Below are 16652 nucleotides of genomic sequence, written 5' to 3'. Positions count from 1 at the left end.
AAATATATCCGAAGTTTTTCAAATTTTTGTCAGTTTTTTCCGTCTTTTCCAAAATCAAGTTGGAAAAAATATCAAAAGAATCAGGTCTGATAATGGTACTGAATATGTGAATCATGAATTTCTCAATTTTTTGTCTCATAATGGTATTGTTCATGAACTAATCTATGTTAGCACCCCTCAACAAAATGGGGTTGCAGAAAGAAAGAATCGTCATCTTCTTTTTCAAATGTCTGTTCCAAAAAATTACTGGGGAGAAGGTGTGTTAACTGCCACCTATCTCATCAACAGGTTACCCACTCATATCTTAAATAACATTAGTCCTATAGAGTCTATTGTCTTTTGTTCCTACTTCTCCCCTAATAACAAGTCTACCTAGTCGAGTCTTTGGATGTGTTGTTTATGTTCACTCTCATCATCCTAACCGTGGTAAATTAGATCCCAGAGCTCTTAAATGTGTCTTTATTGGGTATCCTTCTAATTAAAAAGGGTACAAATGTTATCATCCTCAGAGTCGTCGTATCTTTATCACCATGGATGTCACCTTTCATGAAACACAATCCTTTTATGTCAGTCTACCACTTCAGGGGAGAAAGCACTTGAAGTGGATGAACTCTCTTGTTATTACCATGTTTGTCTTTGTAGGATATCCAAGACCTGAGCAATGAAGCTACCATAGTCCACAATGAGAAAGAAGAAGACAAATTTTTTGGCAAAAAATATGAAAGAAGAAAACAACCCACTTCGACTCTCGAGTAAGAAAAATTGTCTAATCCGGAGATGAGGATCCTTGAAGATATCAATGAGGAGGAGGTAAGTATTACTGAGGATTTACCCAATGCATTGAGAAAGGAAAGAAGAAGATCATGTGCTAAATATCCTATTTCTCAGTATGTTTGCACTAACAATCTCTCTGATAAGCACAAAAGTTTTATTTTTATTGCTGCCATTGATGCCACAAAAATTCCTACCTCAATCGAGGAGGCCATGAAACTTGAACATTGGAATCAAGCCATGAAAGAAGAGATGAATGCATTAGAAAGAAATTCAACTTGGGAGATTGTTGATAAGTCAAGAGACAAGAAGGCAGTAGGGTGTAGATGGATATTCATAGTGAAACATAAGGCAGATGGGACAATAGAAAAATATAAAGCTAGATTGGTGGCAAAAGGATATACCCAAACGTATGGGATTGACTATGAGGAGACATTTGCCCCAGTGGCAAATATGAATACAGTTCGAGTTATTCTCGCTTTGGCTGCTCATTTTGGATGAGACTTACACCAGCTAGATGTGAAGAATGCCTTTCTTCATGGAAATCTAGAAGAGGAAGTGTACATGGAGATTCCCCAAGCTTTGAAGTGAAAAATGAAAGAAACAAGGTATGCCTCTTGAAGAAAGCATTGTATGGGCTTAAGCAATCACCTATAGCATGGTTTGGAAGATTTACAAAAGCAATGGTTTCCTTGGGATACAGACAAAGCCAAGGAGATCACACTCTATTCATATAGCACTCTTCTACAGGTAAACTCACTTTATTGTTTGTCTATGTAGATGATATGATTATTGCAGGAGATGATGAAATAGAAAAATTGGCATTAAAAGATAAATTCGCAGCTTAATTTGAAATGAAAGACCTAGGAAAACTCAAATATTTTCTTGGAATAGAGGTTGCCTACTCCAAGAACGGAATTTTCATCTCCCAAAGGAAATATATACTTGATCTCCTCAAAGAAATATGAAAATTGGGATGTAGAACCTCAAATGTTCCTATAGAACAGAATCACAGGATTGGAAGTGAAGAAAGTGCTCCTGTAGAGAAGGCCCAATATCAGAGATTGGTAGGAAAATTGATTTATCTATCACACACAAGACTAGACACTGCTTATGCAGTTAGTGTAGTGAGCCAATTTATGCATGATCCAAGAGAGAGACACATGCAATGAGCCAATTTATGCATGATCCAAGAGAGAGACACATGCAAGCAGTTGACAAAATTCTCCAATACTTTGAGCCAAGTCCAGGAAAGGGGCTATTATTAAGGGAAGACACATGGACTATGAAGATATATACTGATGCTGACTATGCAGGTTCTATTACTAACAGAAAATCTACTTCTGGGTATTGTGTGTTTCTTGGAGATAGTCTAGTAACATCATGGAGAAGCAAAAAGCAAGTAGAGTATCCCGTTCTAGTGCAGAAGCTGAATTTCCAGCTCTTGCTCAAGGAATGTGTGAAGGATTCTGGATGAAAATCATTTTGGATGATTTTAAAGTCAAAGTGGAGAACTCGGTGCAACTACACTGTGACAAGAAGTCTACCATGAACATAGCCCATAATCCAGTACAGCATGACAGAACCAAACACATTGAGATTGACAGACATTTCATCAAAGATAATCTTGACAGAGGCTTTGTGATTACAACTCATGTTCCTACAGAACTTCAAATAGCAGATTTCAAGACCTTGTAGGCAAGTTGGGAATGATTGATATTCATTTACCAACATGAGGGGGAGTGTTATAATTAGAGAAGATATATTTAGAATCTTCCTAATTAGAGAAAATAAATGTATAATCTTCTATTTTATTTTGTTTCCTTAGTTTTCCTATTTCCCTTTTTTAAGAGAATTAAATTGTTACAAATCGAGGATATGAGAATGTATATTTTATGATTTAGAATAATGAAAATCAGTCCTATTTTCTACTAATCCTATACTTAGTTTTACTATATTCAATTAATCTCAAATAATGCAGACATATTTGTCCACATTTGAGTAGGTTTATTTCACTACATCCCACATCTCCTTGGCAGGGCCATAGTACATGAAATTTTCCCCAATTTCATTGGTCATGATGTCAAGCAACCGTAACATGACCAAACTGTTTTCTAGTTGTCATTTGTTGAGGTTGGGGTCATCCTTTTCTGGACACTTGGAATCTCCTGTGTGTAATCTTCATTCCCTTTTTCTTAAAGTAAGATCTTAACTGATCGTACCCATTGGGGGCGTTCTTGATATTCAATTTATCACCAATGATAGGAAGAGCAGCCCCTTCGACTGAACTGGTTCAAACCTTCTGCCTTGTTCTCTCCCATGGTTGTTAGTGCTAGGTTAGGGATGGTTCAGATCGAGCTCTGATACCTTGTGGAAAATATGATGTATACTTTCTGATTTTGGAAAAATACAAAAAAAGTATAAATAGAATAAAGGGAATAAATCTGAACACTAATCTATCCCTAAAAATCAGGAAAATAATTCTCCCTATAAATGCTCTACCTAAATAAGGAATTAAAACTGATCTTATTTACATTGAATTTTATTATCAGCTGTACAAATCAGAATTGAATTATTCTGATTGATATGTGCTGATCTCCAACAGATTCTGATTGATATGCGCTGATCTCCAATAGCATTCACATTTTCTCTCTTTCTGATTTGATGATTGGGGCTCTTGTAATTCGCCCACTAGATGCTTTTCCACAAAAAGCACGTGTCACACTTTTAAGATGTTCCACTTAAATGCTTTGTCAATATTTTTACTTGTAGCTTTAACACTGCAGTTGAAGATGCCATTGATGTGCTAGCAGTTGAGTTTGCTATTTTTTATGTGGAATCTCTTTATTTTCGGTGTTTTGATAGGAGAAAGATGCCATAGTTGTTTTTGCTGGATAGAATACAAAAACGACCCAAAATCTAGAAAAAGAAACACAGACATAGGAAAAAACAAAAAGAGGATAGGACAGAGAAAAAAAAATTAAAAAGAGGGATAAAAGGGAAAATAAGTAAATAAAAAATAACAAAACAGAGAAATTAATCATAACAAATGCAATGAACAGAAAAAAGGGAAAGAGAGTAAAAAAACAAAGAATGGGTTTGATAGGATACTACGTGATAAGATAGAGGGCACGAGAGCCAAATGGTAGAAGGCACGGGAGCCGAACGGTAGGAGGCAAAGGGAAGCAAGCCAAACGGTGGAAGGTGGTGAAGAGTTGGAGCCGAACGATAGGAAGCAGGGGGAAGCAAGCTGAACGGTGGAAGGTGGGTAAGAGTTGGAGTCGAACGGTAGGAGACAGGGGGAAGCAAGCCGAACGGAAGGCGGTGAAGAGGTAGAGCCGATCGGTTGAAGAGTGACTATCCTAACTGGGACAACAGTTAGGATGGGCGGGAAATAATTATAGGAAATAAGGCCATATCCTAGGGAAATATTCAATATAAGTTAATTATAGTAATAGAGCTATATCCTAGGAAAATATTCAGTATAAGTTATTTATAGTAAATAGAGCTATATCCTAGGGAAATATTCAGTATAAGTTAATTATAGTACAAAATTATATCCTAGAAAAATATTCAGTATAAGTTAATTATAGTAAATAGAATTATATTCTAGAGAAATATTCAGTATAACTTAATTATAGTAAATAGAATTATATTCTAGGGAAATATTTAATATAAATAAAGCTAGATGCTATTGTTTAGGGCATGTTTTTTATTATTGAGTTTTGTTGACGGGCGGTTATGTTCCTGTGAGGGCGGTTATGCTCTTGTGAGAGAGGTTATGTTCCTGTGAGGGAGGTTATGCTCCCAAGTAATTGAAGGAGGTTATGCTTCCAATTACCCTTGTTTACTTTTGTTTATTCAGATATTACTATCAATAAAAGAAATTCATTCCTTCATTATCATTCAGTCATTGTTTTTTCTATCTACTGTGATTGTGTTTAATTACGTGTCCTACTCGGGTACGTAACAAGGTTTATCCTTTTGTTTAATAAATTTTCATATGATGACAAATGATTGTCGTTTGGGGTGTCAGCATAATGATGCTTAACGTGAGTTTTATAGAAAAACAGAGCAAAGAATATGGAAAATAAAGAAAATAAGAAACCTGAAAGAAAAAATGAAGCGTTGCCTAATGGTCAATTAGTTGGAAAAGAACTTGGTTGCTGGAGAATAAAATAGTGTGCAGATGGGAGTGAAGGTTTGGGTATAGAAGAAAGAATTGGCTTGCACGAGAGAAAATAGTTTTAGAAACTTACCTAAATAAGTATGTTAATTTTTGAAATTACCATAACAAAATAAGGGTATTTTGGAGATTCTGCGACTGCTTTGCCCACCAATCAACAATCTGTGTAATGGCACACAACTGCTTGTACGATTGATTATATTGCGCAACGGTTCTTTGCATTTTCTAAAGCTGATAGACTTTATATTAACGCCTAACTTCATCGTAAAGTCCTTTATCTTTTCTCAATGTTGTCATATCATGCTAAACCAATTTTTCTGCAATGCTAAAGGGAGAGAGAAAAGGGGTATATAAGTAGGGAACCCAAATGAAAATGCGTTTGGGGGTGGGGGTCTTTCAAAGTTTTTGATGGTGATTTTGAGTAGAGGCTGGCTCTTCTCATCATCCAGGGGTTTGTTTTTACTTGTGTTAGGATATTTATCCTATTTTATCATCATTATAGTGTGTCAAGGGTTACCCTATTTATCATGATTATATTGTGTCTAGGATTACCCTATTTATCATGATTATATTGTGTCTAGGGTTACCCTATTTATCATGTACTTGTGTATCAATTTATTCTTATAAATAGAAGATTGTGAGAGGGATCAATTAAGCCCTCAAGAATTATTTTACAGTTTCAATCTTAAGTTGGTATCAGAGCGGGTCGATCCCGCTCTGGTTTCTGTCTCGTAATATATATCTGTCCGGCGCCACAGTTCTTCGTCGCCCGCCCGCCGCTGCCTGCCACCGGCCACCGTCTACCATCCACCATCGTCGTCGCCGGCCACTGTCCGGCCACCGTCGCCGCCGGCCACCGTCATCCATCACTGTCACAGTTTCCTTCGTCTAAACCCTTAGGGTTTTCTTGTTCCTCACTAGTACTATTCGTCTTCTTCATAAATGGCGTCTGGCAGTACTCTTTCCTTCTCTGGAAGTCCATCAATTACCTCCGAGAAGCTAAATGGAAAAAATTATCTATCATGGTCTGCTGCCGTTGAAATGTGGTTCCTTGGCCAAGGGCATTATGACCACCTTGAGCGAGATGGAAGCCATGTGCCTACTGAAAAAGCTAATCAGTGGAAACAAGCAGATTTTCAGTTGTGTGCCTTGTTATGGCAATCAGTGGAACCCAAACTTCTTGTATCTTTGAGGACTTTCAAAACTTGTCACTCCTTTTGGAAGAAAGCCCAAAGCATTTATGCCAACGATATTCAACGTCTCTATGACACTACGAACAAGCTTGCATCTCTTAAAATGACAGACCATGATATGGTGTCCTTCATGGCCAAAGCCCAATCTGCTGTCGAAGAACTTAGGATGTTTTTGGAAGTAGATCCATTAAAGGATATAAAAAAGAAATTAGACAAATTTTACATGGTGTTGATCCTTCGTGCCCTATATCCCGATTTTGATCATCTCAGAGATCAACTTCTAACTAGTCATGAGGTCCCCTCTATGGAAACATTGACCACTCGCCTTTTGCGTGTCCCGGTACCTCAAACTCAAGAAGCGCATGAACTAGTGGAACCATCTGTCATTGTTGCCACACGAGGAAGAGGAGGACGTGGCACTAGAGGAGGAGGACGAGGAGGTCGGGGACATCCTCAATGCACATACTGTAAAAGGATGGGTCATACTCAAGAGAATGGCTACTTCTTACATGGTTTCCTTCCAAAACCGCCAATATTTCGAAGACTGAAACTTCCACTTCGAAGACAGAAACTTCCACTTCTATGTTTTATGAGGATGAATATCAAGACTATTTAAGGTTAAAGTCTAACAGCTTGGCACAACCATCTCAATCTCCCAATACATCAACAGCCTGCGTTTCTCAATCTATGGAAGGTCAAAATTCATGGGTAATTGACTCAGGTGCTTCTGATCACATTTCTGGTAATACCTCTTTGTTCTCATCTATTTCCTTTCGAGAAAAACCTCATTTCATAACCCTTGCAAATGGATCTAAAACTTCTTCCAAAGGAGTCGGTCATGTTTCTGTCTCCCTCCCTCAATCTCAACTCAGTCCTTTTTGTCCCTAATTGTCCTTTTAATTTAATTTCCTTAAGCCAGTTGACTAAAATGTTAAATTGTTCAATAACCTTTGATCATAAATCTTTTGTTATACAGGAGCGTGGTTCGGGGAGACAGATTAGAGAAGGATATGAAGCTGGCGGATTATACCATTTTGGATCTCGTCCAAGGGTGTCCTGTGTTGCTGCTCCTAATCCTAAAGTGCTACATGATCGACTTGGCCATCCTCATTTGTCCAAATTAAAAAAGATTTGTCCTGAACTTAGTGGTCTCCAAACCTTAGAATGTGAGTCATGTCAATTAGGAAAACATGTTAGATCTTCCTTTCCTAAAAGGTCTCAATCAATATGTAATTCTAGTTTTTCCATCATCCATTCTGATATATGGGGACCTAGTCGTATCTTTTCCTTTGGTTTTAGATGTTTTGTTACCTTTATTGATGAATATTCAAGATGTACTTGGGTTTATCTTATGAAAAATCGTTCTGAATTGTTAGCTATCTTTACATCCTTTTTGAATGAAATCAAGAATCAATTTGGTCAAGTAATCAAAATATTAAGAAGTGATAATGCAAAAGAGTATTTCTCATCCTCCTTTTCTACCATCTTGAGTTCCCAAGGTATCTTACATCAGTCTACTTGTCCTCATACACCACAGCAAAATGGTATAACAAAACGAAAAAACAGACACTTGGTTGAAAATGCTCGTACCCTTTTGCTTGGTGTCCATATTCCTGTCCATCACTGGGGATGCCATCTTAACTGCATGTTATCTTATTAATAGGATGCCCTCTTCCTCTCTTGATAATAAAGTCCCTTTCTCCATTTTGTTTCCTAATGATCCTCTCTTTCATACATCTCCCCTAGTGTTTGGCTGTGTATGTTTTGTTCATGACATGTCTTCAGGTCTAGACAAACTCTCCGCTCGCGCTCTCAAATGTGTCTTCTTAGGCTATTCTCGACTTTAAAAAGGATATCGGTGTTACTCTCCTGAAACTAAGAAGTATTACATGTCTGCCAATGTCACATTCTTGGAACAGACTCCTTACTTCTCTCCATCTGTTCAGGATGTTTCTATCCTCCAGCAGATCCTTCCTATTCCAATGGCTGAGTCAAATAGCTCCACTGTCTCTGTCATTCCAAGTCTTGATCACAATCCTTCTACACCTGTTTCTCCACATACTGAGATCATCCCATACAGGGCCCCAATGGATAGTCCACCTCCCCAAGACAATGGTGAATCTCCTACTTCAGATTCTTCTCCCTCGTCACCTCCTCCCACGCCTCCTGGTGCAAATGATTCAGCATGGCCTATTGCCCTCAGAAAAGGTACTCGTTCCACTCGAAACCCTTGTCCCATTTATAATTTTCTAAGCTATCATCGATTGTCGCCCTCCTATTTTTCTCTTTTATCCTCAGTGTCCTCTGTTGTTATACCCAAGAATGTGAAAGAAGCACTTGATCATCCTGGATGGCGACAAGCTATGATTGCAGAAATGCAGGCTCTTGACCACAATAATACTTGGGAGCTGGTGCCCCTTCCCCCAGGAAAAAAGGCAGTTGGTGGTCGATGGGTGTATGCAGTTAAAGTTGGCCCTGATGGTAAAATTGATCGGCTCAAAGCTCGGCTTGTTGCAAAAGGTTACACTCAGGTTTATGGTCTTGATTATTGTGACACTTTCTCTCCTGTAGCCAAGATGACTACTATTCGTCTCTTCTTTGCCATGGCAGCCATTCGTCACTGGCCACTTCATCAATTGGATATCAAGAATGCCTTCCTACATGGTGATCTTGAGGAAGAAGTTTATATGGAGCAACCTCCTGGGTTTGTTGCTCAGGGGGAGTCTAGTATGGTATGCAAATTGCATCGATCTCTATATGGCCTCAAGCAATCCCCACGTGCTTGGTTTGGAAAGTTTAGCTCCATTGTTCAAAAATTTGGGCTAAAACGCAGTGAAGCAGACTATTCAGTTTTTTATTGTCATTCTTCTCTCGGGAAATGTGTTCACTTAATAGTATATGTTGATGATATTGTCATTATAGGAAATGATGCTGTTGGAATATCTCAACTAAAAGAGTACTTGTGTAGACATTTTCAAACCAAGGATCTTGGAAGTCTCAAATACTTTTTAGGCATTGAAGTAGCGCAATCAAAAGATGAAGTTGTAATCTCCCAAAGGAAGTATGCTTTTGATATATTACAAGAAACAGGCATGATTGATTGTAGACCGGTAGACAGTCCCATGGACCCAAACCAGAAATTAAGGACAGAAGAAGGTGAATTATTCTCCAATCCAGAGAGGTATATGAGGCTGGTTGGAAAACTGATTTATCTCACTATTACAAGGCCAGATCTATCCTTTGCAGTTGGAGTGGTTAGTCAGTTCATGCAGGCTCCATGTGTTGACAATTGGAAAGCTCTCATTCGCATTCTAAGGTATGTAAAGAAGGCTCCCGGGCAAGGATTGTTATATGAAAATAAAGGAAGCATTCAGGTCTCTGGGTATTTTGATGCAGATTGGGCAGGTTCACCTATTGATAGACGGTCTACTACAGGATATTGTGTTTTTCTGGGAGGAAACATTATTTCATAGAAAAGTAAGAAACAAAATGTAGTAGCTCGATCAACCGCGGAAGCCGAGTATAGGGCAATGGCATCACTAACATATGAACTTATATGGGTGAAACAATTCCTTCAAGAGGTTATATTTTGTGACATCCAAACTATGAAGATGTATTGCGACAATCAAGCTGTTCTCAACATTGCATCAAATCCAGTGTTTCACGAGAGGACTAAACATATAGAAATTGATTGTCATTTTGTTCGTGAAAAGTTGTTGACCAAAGAAATATGTACTGAGTTTATTGGGTCAAACGATCAACTCGCAGATGTATTGACCAAGTCATTAAGGGGTCCTCGGATTGAGTTTATTTGTTCCAAGCTTGGTACATACAATTTGTATGCTCCAGCTTGAAGGAGAGTGTTAGAATATTTATCCTATTTTATCATCATTATAGTGTGTCAAGGGTTATCCTATTTATCATGATTATATTGTGTCTAGGATTACCCTATTTATCATGATTATATTGTGTCTAGGGTTACCCTATTTATCATGTACTTGTGTATCAATTTATTTTTATAAATAGAAGATTGTGAGAGGGATCAATTAAGTCCTCCAGAATTATTTTAGAGTTTCAATCTTAGTGTCTATTCCATATTTGGAAGGAGTTTAATTCTATCTGGATTCAGTCACTGTTTTTTGATTTCTCTAATTCCATTACATAGAGTAATTTTCTTCTGATTTACAGATGCTTCTACCAAGTTAACTATCAACTTTTGTCAAGAATGATCTTCATAACAATTAATAAATCTTTTGAGCCATACTTGAAATTGTGCCGACCTTTCAAATACTTTTGTCCTTTTCTCAATGTCACCAAAATTTCACCCAAGAATACCTTGAAATGGATTTCGTACCAAAAATTTACCCTGGCTAGTATGCTTTTTGTGTACACTACCAAGTTAAACCATTGATCTAGTTAGAAGAAGGCAATGTCGAAATTAATGAGGGTTTTTGGACATGTATACTTTGGACCATATTGAGTTCGAGATTGACCTCGGTCGGGTCCTCTCCTTCAGACACTGCAGTAGCAAAAAATAGGGCTTAAATATGAATATGCGCCCAAGGTTTGATGATGGGTCCCACTAATGGCCACAAATAGGACAATAACCTTGCAAAAGAGGTAAGGCCAATGAGAGTAAAGGGGCCAATTGTATCAAGAACTGACTATGGCAGGACAACATCTGATCTTCATGTGCCCCAGAAGCTCTGAAAAGTACACACAGGAGGGCAGGTCTGGTTATAATCTATGTGATGTAGCCAGTTGTATAGATTTGATGTGAAGTCTGGTCGCTGACCCGAGAAGGGTGGTTGATGTGAAGTGTGGTCAGCAGCAGTTGAGGTGGTTGAATTACCAAATAAACAGGTCGTAGTGCTTTGAACATGATGGCTGTGATGAAGACAAGCTAGGGGTGGTCATGGTGTAGGTGGCTACGGTTTTGTTGTGGATGAAAACTCCATAGAATTTTAGGCAACAATTGATCTCGATGTAAGCAGCAAGGAGGTAATGGCTAGCCTGGGTTTTCTAAGCAGTAAATCTGCCCAAGATTACCAAAGATAAGAAACAAGAAATAAGAAAACGGATCACGCCCTTTTCTTTTCCCTTCCTGTGCGAATTGGTCAACCAATAAAGGCATCTACTCGAGTTTTTTGTAGTGACTATTTTTTGATCTTTTATTAATAAACACTTTATACACGAAAAGGTTCGTAAAGCTCAAGTGTCTTTTAAGGAGTCAATTACTGTGTTTGGATTTATTTAAATAGAGTACTAACAAGGGAATTAAACCATTAGCTCTATCATTTTTATATTTTTACTGAGCTACACCTGTGATTCACAGTATTAGGTAATCTCTTTTACTACTTAGCCACACATGGTTTGATATTGGATTTTCTTGCTCTGTTACTCTGTTAAATATAAAACTTTTCAAGAATATTCACATTAACCACTATCTATTTGTGTTTTTGAGAAAGCGCTTCTAATTTCATTTCTTGTTTACTCTATGAATTAAACATGTACGTTTATTCAATTTATTTCTTATTTCAAACATTCAAACATGAAATGAAGGCAATTTTTTTTTCTTTTTGTAATTTCATATACTACATTTGAAAGTATGAAACAAAGTGAAAATAAGACCAGTTTTGTAACTAGTGAAATGAAAATAAAAAAAAAACACAATCTTTAAAACCAGTACTCCCTAACATTTAGAAGAGCTATTTGTGTCAAACTCAGTAGAGTAAGGGTTTTCTAGTATTTGGATGATATATTTGTCTTGTGGAGCTAACTCAACGTCGTTTTAATTTAGGTTCGATATCAGAGCAGAAAGAAATTAGCTGAACAACGACCTCGACTTCGTGGACAATTTGTTCGACAGTCGTCTAACGAAAAGACAAGTGATGCAACGACAGAGAGGTGATTCTGATTCAGAGCATTTGCCACAATGCCATAGTGATGGAGATATGCAAGGAACGGTCGACAAGTCTTCATGTAGAATTTGGGGATTGTTCTGTGTTGTGTTCATGTAGACTTTGGTTATTCCAACTCATTTGGAACCTGAATTAATTTATGTGGTGAGAGATTGTCATGCTGGTTGATGCCAGGATAACTTGTAGCCAGTACGTAATTTCAATAACTTTTTCGATGATCTTGTGCTTGAAGTATTAAATGTGTTGGTTAACATATCCCAGTTACTTTAGGTCGAACAGGATCAAGAAATTGCACCATCTTCGAAGGTGGAAATGAGAACTGGAATATAAACTAGCTGAAACAAATTTCACGCAGCAAACAGAATGTACGTTTAGAAATGCATAAATATTAACAGATGACACTATGTTTAATTGGAGAAAATTTTGAAAATATTGCTTTTGTTTTATGTGCTTTAAAATTAGATTAATTAATCTTAATATGCGTCCATTTTCTAACAATTGTCGGATATCGCAGCGAATTCTTTTGGAATCTGTGAATTATGGACAGATGCCAAGCATAAATCTGTGAAAGCCTGTTGAAATTTAATTCGGGATTATGCTGGTCCAAATAAATAGAAATGTTAAAATTAATCACTTAATCAAACCAAGTTGAGGGTTTGCTGTTTGATTGGAAAGGTCAATGTAGAAGAAGAAACATGTAAATTGGCATCGCCGGTCTATTTTGTTTCTACTCATATCGAAGACATCCTTTGAGCAATTACTTTGATAAGAATCCAATATTCGACAAAATAAAGGAATTAATCAATTGATGAAATATCAAAAGAAAACATTGTTAACTTTCTATGACATTTTTGGGCTGTGAACTCTCAATTCTCGAATAAAGATTTCCTGTGTTAGCTTTATCAATCTGTCTTTCCCCGTATGGAATGCATGGGTTTTATTTTTGTCCATAATAGCCATCACATTTTTCTTATTCTTATTGTTTAGACTCAATCAATTTTATAGTTGGAGTACTACAACTTTGTTGATTGCCTTAACTTTTTTGTAGTTACAAAACACTGAATAACAAATTTGTTTTTCAATGCTTTGCACCTCTAAAGCTTTACGTGCTTTCAAAATTTTTAAAAATTCTACATTTATTCTCTATAATTTTTTTTTAACTAAGTAAACTGTTCTAACCTTTCTCTCTTAATACATTCATTCTTCTTCTTCTTCATCTCATCGTTGTTTGCATCCTATTCTTCTTTTTCTTCATTTCGTAGTTGCACGATCACATTCTTTTTCTTTTCTTCATCTTTGTCTCACTTTGTGCACCATGTTCTTTTTCTTTTTCATCTTTGCATAAGACCCTTGTATTCTTCATCTTTATTTTGCTTCTGGAAAGTGGTTCATTTACGTTTAGATTTTGCATGATCTGTTCGTGGTTTGATTATTTGAAAGTGAAAATTGGAGAAGGAGGTTTTGATTATTTGAAATTGAAAAATGGAGAAGGAGGTAGATATTTGAAGGTTTCAAAATTCGTTAAGACCTTAATTGGATTTTGAAAACCGTCGAGTGTGAAGGGAGTGAGTTATCGGGAAGAAAGTTCTTCATAGGGTGAAGGGAGATCTATGACATCAGTCCATAGAAGGAGTGAAGAAACTGATATTGGTGTTCATGTTTAAGAGTAGGAGGAGCATGGAAATGTTGCTCAAGTAGAAGAGAAAGTTGATGAATTTGTAGGAGGTTCACACGATACATTACTCTTTACTTACTATGTGGAGCATGTTGCATATGTCATGTGACAGGGTTAGATCAGTGCATTATTTGAATTGTAATGGCTAAGGAGTAGTTTAAATAAATTTTATATTAATTATTTTTGTATGGGATTGAGGAGAGATTAATTTAATCTCCCATGGCAAAAACTTAAATAAATTTAGGCCATGTCTGATGACTAACTCCTTGGTATAGTTTATCGAATAATTCATTAAGACACGAGCTCTCATCAAATTTGGAAAGAACAAAAAAAAAATCAGTTGAAGACAGCAAAAGGATTGGTGAAAAGAGGAGAGGGAAGCGGTGTTCATTGAAATTCTATGAAAATGGAATGAAACTATATACATAGTGTTTCGGTGCAATGAAACAGGAAAGAATATTCACGAATCTGGATCTAGCAATGCAACATAATTAATGACTATTAGAACAAAGATAAAGAATGAAATAGAATTATGAAGGAGGTGTAAGAAGTGATTCGGTGAAGGTGTTTGATGTATGGTGGAGAGTCTAGAAGCTTAGCTAGGATTCCTAAGTAAGGAAGGGTGGTTAGAGGAGGTTGAGTTCTCTCTTTGTCAGGATAATGAGAAGAATGAGTGTTGGAGTAATCTCAACAGTATATCATTACCAAAACTTAAAGTAGCTACAATAAGGTGGGAAAGATGGATTTATAGATGGATCCAAGCCTTCCTACGACTTAATCACTAACATGATAATCAGGAACCCCTCACGGATATCATTACACATAACAACCACATTTTACATGCATGGATTATATAAGAAACAATTTAGAACATATGGGTGCATAATGGTCGCAAACGTTGAGCGAGTTAGGCCTGGCGCTGGGTGCGAGCTAGCTAGGTAAGCTTCTTGTTGTGCTGAGCGAGATCAACTTCCTAAAGTGATGGATTGGCTGCTTTTTTCCCTCTTTAGATGATTCTTCAAGTTTTTCTCTAAGCTCTTTTATGTTGTAATTGATGAACCTTGATTATAGTTTGGGCTTGGACCCAAGTTAACATCCCCTCCACTTGAAAATGATTTGCCCTCAAATTTGGTGGGTCGCCTTTATTATGAGATATCTTGATTTATTGTGTAAGAAGCTCCTCACGATCTTGGGAGCAGACAATCTTTGAATGACTTTATTTCTTTTGATGTCCATAACCATTCCTCCTAGATCAAATAAATTTGAACCAAGTGAGTTTTGAGGTTAATGTTAAGGATGGACCACCATGTGCCATACCTAATTTTCTTGATTGATTTGCCTATGTTTTGTTGATACTCTAATATTTAACTTGATTCTGTGCTGTGCAACTAAGGTGAATATGCATGATTTGATATGATTAAGGCATTTCTTGTTTTAGCTATTTGGCCAAATAAACTTGTCCTAACATTAATCTATTGGAAATTCCTTTAAGCCTTAAGACTATTTTTCTTGTTTTCAGTCATTGTAAAATGAGAAAAGAAGAAAAGTCATATCTTCCTTACCTTAGGAAAGAAGAAGGAGTAATGAATTCTGTTAGAAATAAGTGTGTGGGTGAGTACCTCACCCACAAAATAATAAAAAGGACAAAAAGGAAGATGAAAAGTTGGAGTTTTGAAAAGAAAAAAAAAAGGAAAAAGGAAAGAAAAAAAAGAGAGAAAAATAAATCTTCCTTAAAAAGCAAGAAATAAAGTTGTTTTTAAAATAAAGTGTCATTACTCTTTCTATATCAATTTTAAAAACTCAGAAATTTCAAAAAAAATATTCCTACCTTTGCCTTGACCTCAATAAAACCTTTAGAAAGCCCTCATGATCAATAATTGCATGTTTTTTGAAGTATGTGAATGTTAGAATCTTACTAAATATCAAAGGTGTCTACTTACATGAGTATTTTGAGCGTAAACACAAGCCAAAAACACTTGAGAGAAGGAGAGAAATAGATACATTTTGACTTGAGTGTTATCTTTCATATTTGATTTTCTTGGGAATTAAAAAAAAAGTTAACTCATATGTGAAGAATAGAGTGATTTCATTTGCATGTCCATGACAAAGTGATATCTAAATAATTGATCTATGTCCGGTGCTATTCATTCTTTTGGTCCAAATGCAAATATGGAATAAAATGACCCAGAACAAAGTCTTGAAATTAGTCAATTTTTACCAAGAGTGCAAAAGGATAAGTGTGGGGGTGTGATGAGTGCATATTTATGCCCACATTTATGCTTTAAAATTGAAATTTTTGATGAGATTCATGTGCTTAAATTATTGATTTAAAGTGAATTTGTAGCGATTGGATTTACTGGATTTAGGGATTAAAGAGACGAAAAAAGTGAGTTTTAACGCATAAATTATTCTTGGATGTTTTAATATTTATTTGTGCAACTGAAACTAAAGTTATATCCATTTAAATTGTGGAATTAAAAGTCCAATACACAAAATGGGTCTCTCCCATTAGCTTTTACTGAATATACCCATGGATTTTACACATACACTCATATTTCTGAAACAGGCCCAACAAGTAAGTCCAGACATTAATCATTTTCTCCTACACCCTAAATTTTCCTACACATACCTGTCCTACCACTACTAAGTCATATTTCCTAAGATGGTGTCACGTGACAGTCCATCACTAACACAAAGTATCGTTAACAAGTGTACCAAACATAAACCTTAGTCGTCGCACTACCTCACTACGCTGAGCCGTCGGTGTTAACTCATTAACAAGTGTACCAAATCGTATCAAGTAATATAAAATGGTAAGACCAAGTATCGTTTTCCAAGAGACTCGTGTTACTTAACAATTGTTTAATACCTTACCTAATTAAGACTTAAAAGTTGTTTTGTTGGTG

The 16652-nt window shown here is 36.5% G+C and overlaps 1 protein-coding gene across 6 annotated transcripts in view; it reads left to right on the top strand.

Annotated features, from left to right (window-relative positions):
• The window catches only part of LOC108320232 (two-component response regulator-like APRR7), a 41437-nt gene extending 29148 nt beyond the window's left edge, over positions 1 to 12289 (top strand). For all 6 annotated transcript variants that reach the window (XR_008248125.1, XR_008248124.1, XM_017551603.2 and 3 more), the window contains one exon: positions 11951 to 12289. Coding sequence is in view for 4 of the 6 variants with exons in the window: in XM_017551603.2 (XP_017407092.2) it covers positions 11951 to 12061 (111 nt within the window). In the remaining 2 variants the exon portion in view is untranslated. The remainder of the gene's footprint in view (positions 1 to 11950) is intronic.
• The last annotated feature ends 4363 nt before the right edge of the window (positions 12290 to 16652 follow it).

Source organism: Vigna angularis, chromosome 3, assembly GCF_016808095.1.
Source record: "Vigna angularis cultivar LongXiaoDou No.4 chromosome 3, ASM1680809v1, whole genome shotgun sequence".
Lineage (NCBI taxonomy): Eukaryota > Viridiplantae > Streptophyta > Magnoliopsida > Fabales > Fabaceae > Vigna > Vigna angularis.
The sequence above is the reverse complement of the archived record's forward strand: the minus strand, read 5'-3'. Positions and strand labels throughout refer to the sequence as shown.